We start from the raw sequence: 12,153 nt of genomic DNA on the forward strand, positions 1-12,153 counted from the left end.
GGTAGATTGGGAGCACTTGCTCTGATGGAAGTTGCGTGGCACTACAGATGCAGAATTTGTATAGGCACAAAATGAGAACTGAATTTTCCTAGACTAATGTGTCCATTTATTTTTATGTCCTATACTATAATATACACTATAATATACACTATAATGTGTCCTTTTATTTTTAGGCCTATCTTGTTATTAGGACTTGTACTAAAACTGGGAAATTTGTTTCATCTAGCAAGTTACAATTTTCAAATTTCATGTATTATGCAGGATTACACAGCCTACTGATACGATAAGTTACCATGGGAACAGAGACATGCAGCCCAAAAGGTACATGCTGGGGGACCACACATGCAGAAAGTGCCTTTTTCCATATTAAAATCAGCTGCTGCGTGGAGTTAGCAGAATTCTGTGTACTTGCTGTTAGATTCTGTTTCTACGAAAACATGAAATGGTATTTTATAACTTGGCCAAAAACCCGTTTTTTGCTGTAAAGTAAAAAGTGCTCATAAAAATAATGTTGGAGTGCATAAAATCAATCACAGTATGTATGTTTTTGTACTTGTTAAATGAGTTCAAAGGCAGGGCACAAAAGGTTATTTCTGTCTGCTCCTTGGAAACTTGAGGCATAGGTGACTGCTGTCTGCTAGTGTGGAACCTTTTAGTCATGATAGATCTGGACTTTGTTTTGTGACCTGGCATTTAGTGTGATGAAGTGCTTCCAGAGAGCAGCAAATCTGGTGACCAGTGGATGAAAAGATGGATTTGAAAGCTTTGAAACAGGCAGCAACAACTCTGTGCCCGTGTATTTGCTGTGGAAGGGCATGGATGGTCCTGTCGGAAGCTGGGGTGGGGTGTCCTGGCAGATATGCCTGGTTCTGCAAGTACAAAGTGGTCAACCTCCAAACACCTCTTCAGGCTGATTCACCTATTTATAGTAACTTCATCTTTAATTGCACCTAAGTTTGTAATTAGGTGCCTACAGTTACAGATGTCTCTGCAGATTTAAGAAACCACAGGTGAAGTGCACAGGAGGCTTCAGTCATCTGCCTGGTCCGATGCTTGTGCAGGCAGTCCCCCTGCCTCCAGATTTTGCTCCAAAGAAAATGCTCAGCTGTTCTGCAGCCATGGAAGCAGTAAGCAGGCAGGGAAAGGTCTTGGCTGCAGTCCTTTGGCAGATGAAGATATCCTAAAGGGCTTAGTGTGCTGTCAGGGTCCAGACCTCCTCGCTGACCCTGCTTGGCAGGCTCTGGCTGTGCATGCAGGGAGGCAACAAGCTGCTCCCCAAGTGTGAGAGGGGATTACAGGGGGAAAGGAGGGTCAGGTCCAGATAGACTGAAACCAGGCTAGATGTCTCTAAACTACCATCCTCTGGCCGTTCATTTACAGGATTGAGATGAAATTAATAGTCGGCCTTCTCTCTTGAGCAGGCCAGCCATCACAGCTGGCACTGGGAACTGTTTCAGCATCACTCTGCTGCCATCAACCATATTGCACTCTGAAATAAAGGATTTTTCTTCCCAAAGAATACTGTTATGCCAGCATAGTTTGGGACCACTACTTCTGTCAAGGTATATCAGGTAGAGTTTTTGCTTTCTGGTGGTGTGGTGGCTGGTTGTGGCTGTGCTGTCTCCATACCCCTGATTGAGGTTTTGTGTTGAGAGGAGCTGTGCAACCACCTGGTGACTGATTCAGCAGTTTGCTCCCAGCTGGTCTGTGGTGGCTGCAGTGGCAGAAGCTCAAATGCACTTATGCAGATGAAAACCCTGTAGGTCAGATGATTGAAGATTGTAAATTGTAGGAGACAAAGTGCTTTGTTTGCATGTGACTCGTTCGGACTTAAGCTATTTGGGTTTTGAAGTTAAAGTACTGACCCTTTTTTTTCTGTGGGGGCATGTGGTATTGAGAACAGAAAGTTGTAGCTGCTGGGGCAAAATTTCATCCATCATGTTCATGTTTGTGATGGAGTGGAATATAAATGTTTTTGGTATATCCCATATTATTATAAGGAAAAAGTAAATAACTTCTAAGTGTAGCGGGAAGAGCCTTCCTTGCTCCAGAGGCTCGACGAGCTGCTGGCTTCTCCATGCCTCGCACCAGAGTGAGCTGAGGTGCCTTCTGTGGGTGTGTGTCCCACCTTTATTGGCCCCCTGGTCTTGCTCATGCCCAATAGGGGCCTGTCCTAATCAGGCACAGGTGGACTCACACCCACTCTTTGGCAACTCAAGGCACCTGGTTGGCAATGTCTCTCTACATTTCCCCCCCCCCTTTTTTTTTTTCTTAACACTGATTACAGAATACAAACATTTAACATGATTTAACATGATTTTTACAAACACTTACACTTATACACAGGATTTTTCTTCAGGCCCCGCGGGACACTCAGCTAAGAGCATCGAGGGGGCACCGAGGGGCAGTACAGAACACACTTATACAGGATTTAGACATAGACATACAGGATTTTTACACATACAGGATTTTTTCTCAGGCAACCGTTCAATGTCTCTACCTTTCCCAGCCCAGGCACTTTTTGTTCTTCTCCCTCCTGTATCTGCTCTTCTCTTGGCTTCCCTCTGCTCAGGGGAGCCTGTTCTGAACAGATAAGAGGTTCTTTTCCTTAACTTCTCTAAATTCTTATTTTCCTTAAAATGCTGTGCCAAGTTGAGTCTTGCTCAGTTTTCCAGCACATAATAGTTAAATGGTTTAATGTCAATTGATATTGACAGGAAGTCAGTTTGAATAGCATTGGAAAATGGCAGTATTTGGCAGAACTGGTAATTTCACTGAATTTCCTTTTGCTAAAAATATCTCCAAAAGAAGCTCTCCTTTTGAGATACAATGAATGCTTGTTTGACCATAGTTTAGAAATGATGGTGACTCTTGTCCTTTAACCAAAAGGGCCTGAAAAATATAAATAACCTTTTGAAACATATTCAGCTTCCTCTGTAATATATATAATCATGCTCATGTCCTCCAAAAGTTTATGTACATTCTTAACTTGATGTATGTGAGTTATCCCATCAGCTTGAATGATCTGCAATAGAAAGAAAGGTTCTGTAGGGCTTGTTATGTGAAGTTGAGCATTTCATTTGTATACTTGCTGGTTGGATTGAGGAGTTCCAAGCACAGCTGCCCTGTTGAGTTTTGTCTCAAAACTTGGTCATTAATGTATGAAATGGCATGATTTTAGTTCTGCTAATGGAAAGCATAGAGCATTAAATATCTACTCTCATTTATATTGCATGCAAATACATTTAAAGTAATTTTAGATAGGTTGGACTGGCAAGTATTAAAATTATGCAATACTAGAAATAGGATGACTTTCTGTAGTTGTTTAGGTCCTGTGCTGCCTCTGCATTGTATGAAATGGTGGGTCCTAAATTTGATTAAATTCAAAGCTCACAAGGGCAGCAGCCCTGGGAGTATGTTACACTGTAGGAGCTGGATGTGGAGCAGGAGCTGTCTGGCACTGCTACATTGCTGAATTTTTTCTGTATTGTCAGAATTTAGAAACTGACAGTTCTCAATTCTTTGTGCTGCCTTTTGTACCGAGAGCAAGTTGTCAGGCTCTTCAAGCTCTCCCCCTTTCGCTGGATTTTTTGCATTGGAGTCATTATGCTTCCTATTGACTGAGTTTTACAAGCACGTAGATTATATGATGCTGAGAACAAGCTTTAAAGTATAATGTTGCAAGGTTGGGAATCTTGAGAACAGGTCAGGTTAATGGATGGTGTAGAAGCTGAGTGCAAATCTGAAGGATGCAGCATGGAGCCAGCTTGTGCTGCTTTAGACATCTCTGAAGAGGATTTCCAAGTTAAAACCTGTTGCTGCTTACTGCTGCTAGCAAACAGCTACGGTTGGTTGTAACAGAGTTGTCCACAACACAGTAACTGGAGGCAGTAGAATTTTGTGATATTATGGGGTTTGTAGCACACATTTTGTGATATTGCAGCAGTAATGAATCAGGGAAAAGGACTGGAAGCCACCTCTTGGGGGAGGTTCTCTTTTGAGCTTGCCCTTCATACTGTTCTTTTAATTAGCTTTTCTTTATTTTTTTTTAATGTGACTGAGTATATTAAGCGAACTGTGTTCCTGTGTGTTCTCCAAGCACATGTTTATACTTGAAGGCAAGCACACATAGTATAACCGTGCAATTAAAAATAGTTACTTGAGCTTTGCTGAAAAATATTTGTATTTCTGGTACTTGTTGATGGATTAAGTGTACAAAATATTATTCAGTTGATTTTGATCGAGTGTTACAAACTTGCGCAGAAGTTGGAAGGCCAGAACAGCAACACAACTTGCATGGAGGTCTAAAGGGTATTTTAACATAGCTCATGTGCCTGGGAAAGCAAGGTACTCATCTGAGACACAAAAAACCCTTTGTTTTGGGGTGAGTGCTGTATAACAAAGGAAAGTTGATTCTAGGCTGGAAAACAGACATGTAGGAGCATGAAATTATTGTTGCTATTAACTGGACATCTATTTTCTTCCACAAAAACACATTCAAAATGCCTTCCAGGGTATTCAAAATCATGTACATGTAATTTGTTTTGAATTGAAACATGGAGCAAAACTATTTTCTATGATGCATGATGCTTTTGTAAAAAATGAAATGGGGCTTTATAGATTTCAGACATCTGTTCACTTATTAGGCTGCATTGTAGTCATGGGGGGAAATTCAATATACTGTTTAAAGGCATGTTTTATCTTACTCTCATGAGAAATTCCTTCATAATTTTGCTTGTCTTGAAGCATGATATGTCATTTCTTCTGAGTTTTCATTTTACTTTTTGATAGGTGTATTTTAAAAATCCTGTGTATGTGTCTTCAAAGCACATGAATCTGGTGTGAACATTCTGCTCCACTTTAAAAAGAGCCCTGTGGTTCAGAGTTGGTTGGAAGGAAGATACTGAGGTGAAGTGCTTGTGTTACAGTAGTGTATTAGATTTCACTCTAGATCAAACTGAGGCTCTTTTGTGCTGAAAGAATAAGCCTGTACAGGTTTGTTTGGTGAGGCAGGCACTTCACTTAAAATTATAGCAGGCCTTTATTGACTAATTGAGCATAGAGAAAGAGAATATTTATATTGATGATCAGAGTGTTATGCTAAGACCTAGCTAAGAAAAAGACAGTGATGGGTCATCTGAACAGTGCATGTAGTATTTTTGTAGTACTGGGTTTTTCATTGACATTGGAAGAAAAGAGCAAATAACTTGAGTTAGTGAGCACAAGCTTGATGGAGACACATTCAACATTTAGCTGGAAGTTTTATATTTACATTAACTTTGGCTTTTCTTCTCTGTGTTACAGAAATACTAATACAGAGCATCTGACCTTCAGATATCTACAAGTGAATCTCCTGATACCAGGATTAGGAAAGAGTGCCTTCAGAACCAATATGTAGCAAATGGGTATCACACCTCCAGAGCTCCTCCCTTGGTTCAATGCTTGCATGTTTTAAGGTTTGTGAGCTTCAGAAACAGATTTCATGTGGTGCTTGCTAAACATTGAGTCACCATGAGTAGTAATCTAGGAAAAGAAAAGGACTGTAAAGAGAAGGATCCCAAAGTGCCATCGTCAAAAGAAAGGGAGAAGGAGGCCAAAGCCTCTGGAGGATTCGGGAAGGAAAGCAAAGAAAAGGAGCCTAAGACCAAAGGGAAAGATGCCAAAGACGGAAAGAAGGACTCCAGTAGCACGCAGCCTGGGGTAGCTTTTTCAGTGGACAATACAATAAAAAGACCTAATCCAGCCACAGGTACCCGCAAAAAATCCAGCAACGCTGAAGTGATCAAAGAGCTAAACAAATGCCGGGAAGAGAATTCTATGCGCTTGGACTTGTCCAAGAGGTCTATACACATGCTTCCATCAGCTATCAAAGAGCTAACGCAGTTAACAGAACTTTATTTATACAGTAACAAACTGCAGTCCCTCCCAGCAGAGGTGGGGTGTCTTGTGAACCTGATGACACTGGCCTTGAGTGAGAACTCACTCACCAGTTTGCCTGACTCTCTTGATAACTTGAAGAAACTGCGCATGCTTGACCTGCGGCACAACAAACTTCGAGAAATCCCCTCGGTGGTGTACAGGCTCAGCTCGCTCGCCACCCTTTACCTACGCTTCAATCGTATAACTACTGTGGAAAAGGATATCAAAAACTTGTCAAAACTCACCATGCTTAGCATAAGAGAGAACAAAATCAAGCAACTACCTGCTGAGATTGGTAAGCGATTACCCTGGTTGAAAGTTTAATTCTCTGCTTAAGTTCATTCTGCGATCCAGTTCAGTATAAATCAATTGCCCTTCATTGGGAACTTGGTAATGTTATGCTCAGCCTCATATTGTTACAATGTCAGCTTGTAATCAATACCTTTAGAAAAATTTTTTAAAACCACAAAACCCCTTCTTCATCTGTGATTCTAGGTTTGTCTTGTTTTCATGTTTGCCTTGTGCTTTCACATATTGTGTCTTCAGAGCTCAGATTTTTTTTTTAAAAGGAAAGAAAGAAAAGATAGAGTCTTACTTCATTTTAAGATGTCTTTATAAATCATTTAAGAACTGTTGCAAGTTATAAGCACATTATGTGCATGTTACAGAGGGGTGTGACCATGGTGTAATACAAGGCAGAATAGGTAGCTACGTGCTATTGCCATGAACAAGCTTTTGGATGCCATAACAGTTAATAATGTAGGGTAATGATTCTTGAAAGCTTCTACCTTTTATAAGTCATGAATATATTAATACATGGACTTGTGATATAAAGTGACCAAATGGTTGTATGCATGGTTGATGATTCTTATGACTTTTTAATGAATAATATTTGGTTTTCCAAGCATTGTTACAGATGTTTGAAGGATGGAGAAATAGCATGAAAGTGGCTTATTGGTTTAAACAGTTTATTACAAAAAATGCTGGAATAGCTGCATATCAAGAACTTGTAATCTGTTCCTAATAGGTTCTGATTCATGGCAGACATGAATCTGGCTTATGTGGCTTATGTTCTCAAGCAACGTTTGAACAATGTTTGTGCCTTATAAAAGGGAGACTCTGTCATCAGTGCTTTTTTTCTGAGTACCACCAGTTTTTAAACTGCAAGTGTAGCTTTAGTCTCTTTAGGGGAGGGAATGTAAACTTCATGCAGTTCAGAAACTACTTTAACTTTCTTCCAGTATGGGAAAAAAACTTGTAAAAGCCCTTGTAACACTGAGTTACATAATTCCTGTGCCACGTTTTTAAAAGCTTCTGTGGGACTTTTTCTTGTTAACCAAGGCAGTGTGTGAGTATGTTAGATGTTACTGAAGTTGATCCTTGTGCTCACTTGTGCAAAGCTTGAGAAATGCTTATGTTTGGACGCCTAAGAGGTCTTTTTAAAACCACCAGTGTTTTAACTCTTTCTCCTGCACCTTGATGAGTAACATGTTCTTGATGGCAGGAACTTCTGGGCATGTCTACCTGCTAATCATGTAACCAGCAATGTCTGATACAGACAGATTCTGTCGTAGTGAGGCTCTCAGTTGCTGGTCTCAGTCTTTGGCTCCCTGTAGCTGCTATTGGAATGGATTCTACTATATGCCACAGAAATGCTTTTTTGCTAGGCAAAAATGAAATGGTGAACGTGGCATGTTTTCTGATCAACATGTTTGTTGAGTTGGCACAGACATCTCAGCAATCCTAGGGATTTCCCCTGGGAGAACTAAGGAATTATAATTTTGACCTATTTTGATGCTTCATGTTAAGTCCATCAGCCTCTGAATCTTTTGAAACGTACTGGAAACCATGGGGCTGGGCTTTGGGAATAAAAGAAACCAACCAAACCCTATACTGAGTGTTTCTACATACGTTGCAGAAAATGTGACTGATATAGCTGCTTGAACTGTATTACACAGTTGTCAATGCTTTGCCTGAGTCTGTTTGTGGCTCATTCTGTTAATAAATGTAATCTAGGTTCAGAGTCAGCTTCTGAGGTTAAACTGCTGATAGTACTGCATAAATTTAAATTAATATTAGTGTGTGAAGTAAAGCTTGTGTGAGAACTTTTGTTCCAGTGTTTGGTGTTGGCCTTTAGAAACTTTTTGCAAGTGTATTTGATACTGTGGGTATTATTGTTGCTTCTGGAAACTCTCTTTGTTTTTTAAGGATTTTGTTTGTTGAATTCTTATGGTTAAGCTTACATTAAAGTATATAATTTTGATACATATTTGTTCACATTAGTCTTGAAAGAGGTTATGCATAAATATAGTTGCAGAAATATAGTTGATACACATATCATAGAGGGATATATGTGAATTGCTTCTCTGTGGTGTTTTTCTTTTTTTAAAATGTATTTATTCATATCCTGGTATGCTTACAGGCAGTGTTCTCTGTTCTTTATCAAACCCTGGCTTGAGAACATTAACTATTTACTCCTGTCTTTGTACCCAGCAGTTAGTTGTGCCTTTATTTGTATTGTGATAGTGCCCAGGTTCCTTGTTATGGGTCAGCACCTCAGTGTGGAGGGTATTTTAGAAGCACAAATGTCAGATGATTGCCATCCTCATGAAGGATTTTGATGGGAAATCGCTCCTTTCAACAGCATCCTTTCTTAGTCAATGTAAATTACTCTGACTAGGTTGCTTGCAATTGGATCAGTTAAAAAAAATTATAAATTAATGGAAGGATTTCTAATTTTATGTAACACAAAGGACTTAGAACTGCCAAGACATGCAGAACAGGCTTTTGAAAACCTTTTTCCTCAACAGTAAAACCAAACAAGATAGTTTCACTTTTGTAATTGTTTTCTGCTCACTCACTTTCATGTATCTTTTTTCTAGTACAAAGATGAAATGTTTCAGTTGGAAATATGATAGAAAAATGAAACTGCTGAGGAATTTATTGCTTACTTTCCAATATGATTTCTGTTTTTTAAAGCATTTATTTTTCTGCGTTTCACATGTGCACTTTAAATACCCCTTGCCTTTTAAGTCCCATTGATTTTAATCCCTTTTTTGTTTATAATATGATTACTAAATACTATATACAAACATTCTTATATTATCAGCTTGTAAATAACACAAATTTTTGTTGCTGCAAAGCTGGAAGTAAAAGGAGGCCATTATCTTTTATAAAGCAATATCATGTGGAGCATTTCAAATTCTTTTTAAAAATACCCTGTTGTTCTAGGGCCTAGGGCTCACAAGCTAGTGTGCTTGTCCATATTTTTAAAAGTTCAGTTATGTAACTTTGACTTGTTCAGCAAAGAAGAGTCTCACAGGAGTTAGCTATGATGTGCTTGTGTTGCTAATCAGGTACTCAGCTATCCAAAAAGTCCTGGATTTTCTTTGTCTTTTGGAGGTAGATGGACCAAAAAGGTTGCCCTGGACAAAAAAAGAAAATTAAATCCCAGACTTAATCTTGAAAGATGGGATGTTGCTGTTGTTCCCTAGAAGAGCCAGTGTTGAATGTGATGGAATTAAAGTTCTACCCTGCTTCCAGAGACTTGTGGTGGCTTTTGCTACTACTTGAACACAAAATATTAGTTCTGTGGAACTACAAAAGGCTTTTCAACTTCAGGAACTTGCTGTTTTAAAATAAAGTGTCAATCATCCCATTTAATTATTTTTCTAGGAACCTCCAGCCTTACAAAATAAAGTTTCTTTTCCTTCTAGTCTCACTGAAAGAAATGGAATTTGGATGTCTCAAAAATAAAAATAAAACAAATATATTTTGAGGCTTGGTGTGGGCTTTTTTTTTTGCTTTTTTGTTGTTGTTTTTGTTGGTTTTTTTCCTTTTTCATGTTTAGCCAAAATTAGGGTGAGTTTTTGTGAAATGACTGTGCTGATGTGTATCAGCTTGATGGTGCTGAAAGAGGCAGTATTTTCTCTTCTCCTCACATCTTCCCAGCCACTCACTCGGTCCTGCTGTTCTTTCTTCATCTGAGCTGTTGCTTGGTGAGCTGATTTATCTCTCTAAACAAATAGAAAAATACTAACAGTTTTACTACTTTTGTTGTCTATTACTTTAGTTAGTTGAGATCAGTGAATTTTCAGTTAAGACTGGAACTGCTGTAGGAGGAGGAGTGGGAGGACATGAACTGGAACAGGGAGAGCTGTGCCACAACTTCTGCCTGCACTGAGCTGTTAAATCAGCTTTGTTCTCTGGGGGGCACTTGTGAAACCTCACAGGTAGCATTGCTGATGTATAAAAGCATGTGAAGTGCACTGCAAGTGGTTTGAAGAAGGATGGATTACTGTCTGCATAAAGCCATTGAAAATGCAGCAGGTTATATTGTAAGAATCCTTTTCTTCCTTTCCCTGCTTTCCATGTCTTGGTCCAAAAAAAAGTGTAGCTTATTGGAGTCCTGGTAGAGTCAGCTCAACCCTCCATTCCTGTAGCAATTTTTAATGTTTTTACACCTAATGATGAGAATTCATTGATGTAAGTGTCTGTTGTTCTTTGTGAACCTAGTCTTTCTTATACATTGCAACCTACCTAACAGGGGTGATGAATTTTCAAACTGCATCTTGCTTACTACCCTGCTTCTGACTGTAGCCCTAAGCAAACATCTGCATAGAAAGAGGTGAGGTGTATACATGAGGCTTAACCTGTTTCCTTTCCTAGATCCACCTGTTTTTATATTGGTACTTTCCTGAGCCTGGTGGTGCAGCTTTTCACTTTAGTTATTCTTAAAAGAGGAGTCTACCGAGGGCTGGACCATTTTTTTTTTTTTGTAAACACTTTGCATCTTTAGCAAGATCCACAAATTTGCTTTGAACATCGTTCTTGACTAAAAGGTCACTGTCATGCAGGTATTGAATATATATATACATACCAAGTGCAAAAGCAGAACTCACCTGTTCATTTGGCTGTTGAATCTGGGTGGCATCCATGAAACAAAACCTTAATGGAAGGGTTTCCATGTGGAAGCATTGACAAAACACAGTCTGGAGGGATGACTATGGAAGTAAGTTATCAAGGTGGACTCCAGTTTCATCACCATATCTGGTAAATTGTATAAACCACTGAGATCAAAAAGTTGAAGATTAGAATGGAAGAATGTGAATGCTTTGGTGAGTCAGACAGTCTGCATGAGGAGGATGAAAACCAGAGGAACTGTCTTGAGATGGGGCCAAGCAAATGCTTCAGTTTGCAGGCTGTTTCTCAAGCAAACCTTTTGCATTTCTTGTATTGAGAGTTTTATTGCATTCCTCCATGTTGTGTTGAAGGAATCATTTTGCAGGATCAAGTTGATAATATTTTCTTTGCAAAGACAACATTGCAACTTATACCAGTTTTTTTTTCTTAGCACATACAGCTCAAATAGAACTAATATTGTCAACTTGGTTGAAGTTACATTTGCATAGTTTCTAAAAGTTCCTTAAGACTCCAAATATTATGTTTTCTGTCTGTGAAAGTAACTCTTATTCTTTGGAGAATCTGGTCAGAGCTGTTCTGCAAGGAAAGTATTTTTAGATTGTAATTCAGAGAATCTGCCTACACCAGGCTTGGAATGTCTCTGAGATTCTCTTCTGCCCTTCCCCCATCTACCCAATATTTAGATCATCTGTGGTTTCTTCACTACTATGAAACTCTTTCTCATAACACTTGCACCTGTTTGGTTTTCAGTAGTGTAGACAGCAAACCAGATGTGTGCAGCTGCATTAGTTCAAGTCTACTGTCTGCATTGTGCATGTGGTGCCTCCTTATTAAATGACTTGTTAGTTGCAAAGCTTTTCAGTGATGCTCAGGATTTCTTTTCCCCCTTTTTTTACCAGACCTGACAATGAAGAGTAGTATTTCTTTTCATTGTTTGTATCCAAGAGCCCCTTCCTCTGTTTTCAGCACTTTGAAGGAAACACAGTTGTGTTCCTGGGCTTAGTTGGGATGTGAAGGTCTGCAAAAACACCAGTGGAGAATATTGTTATATTTTGGTATTCTAATGTGTTAAAAGCATGAACTTGTGAACAGAAGTGGAATAAATATAGGCACTGATACATGTGTGGGGCTTCCTAGAAGTTGAAGAAAATGACTGTTTATGTGATCCATTTCTGGTTGCTTTCTTGAGTTGCAGAAAGGGTGAAGAACATTTTATCTGGGTTCTCATTCCTGTGAAAGCTCTTGTGGGGATGGAGTTTTGTCTTGTCCGCTAGTCAAATTCTTCCTGATTACATTTTCTTCAGACTGGCT

The 12,153-nt window shown here is 39.2% G+C and overlaps 1 protein-coding gene across 5 annotated transcripts in view; it reads left to right on the forward strand.

Moving 5' to 3' along the window:
* Positions 1-12,153, forward strand: part of SHOC2 (SHOC2 leucine rich repeat scaffold protein) — a 62,818-nt gene that overhangs the window by 21,096 nt on the left and 29,569 nt on the right. For all 5 annotated transcript variants that reach the window (XM_030453292.1, XM_030453294.1, XM_030453296.1 and 2 more), the window contains exon 2: positions 5,305-6,214. In XM_030453292.1, the coding sequence (XP_030309152.1) occupies positions 5,512-6,214 (703 nt within the window). In that variant the 5' untranslated portion in view covers positions 5,305-5,511. The remainder of the gene's footprint in view (positions 1-5,304; positions 6,215-12,153) is intronic.

The sequence above is a fragment of the Calypte anna genome, chromosome 6 (assembly GCF_003957555.1).
Source record: "Calypte anna isolate BGI_N300 chromosome 6, bCalAnn1_v1.p, whole genome shotgun sequence".
Lineage (NCBI taxonomy): Eukaryota > Metazoa > Chordata > Aves > Apodiformes > Trochilidae > Calypte > Calypte anna.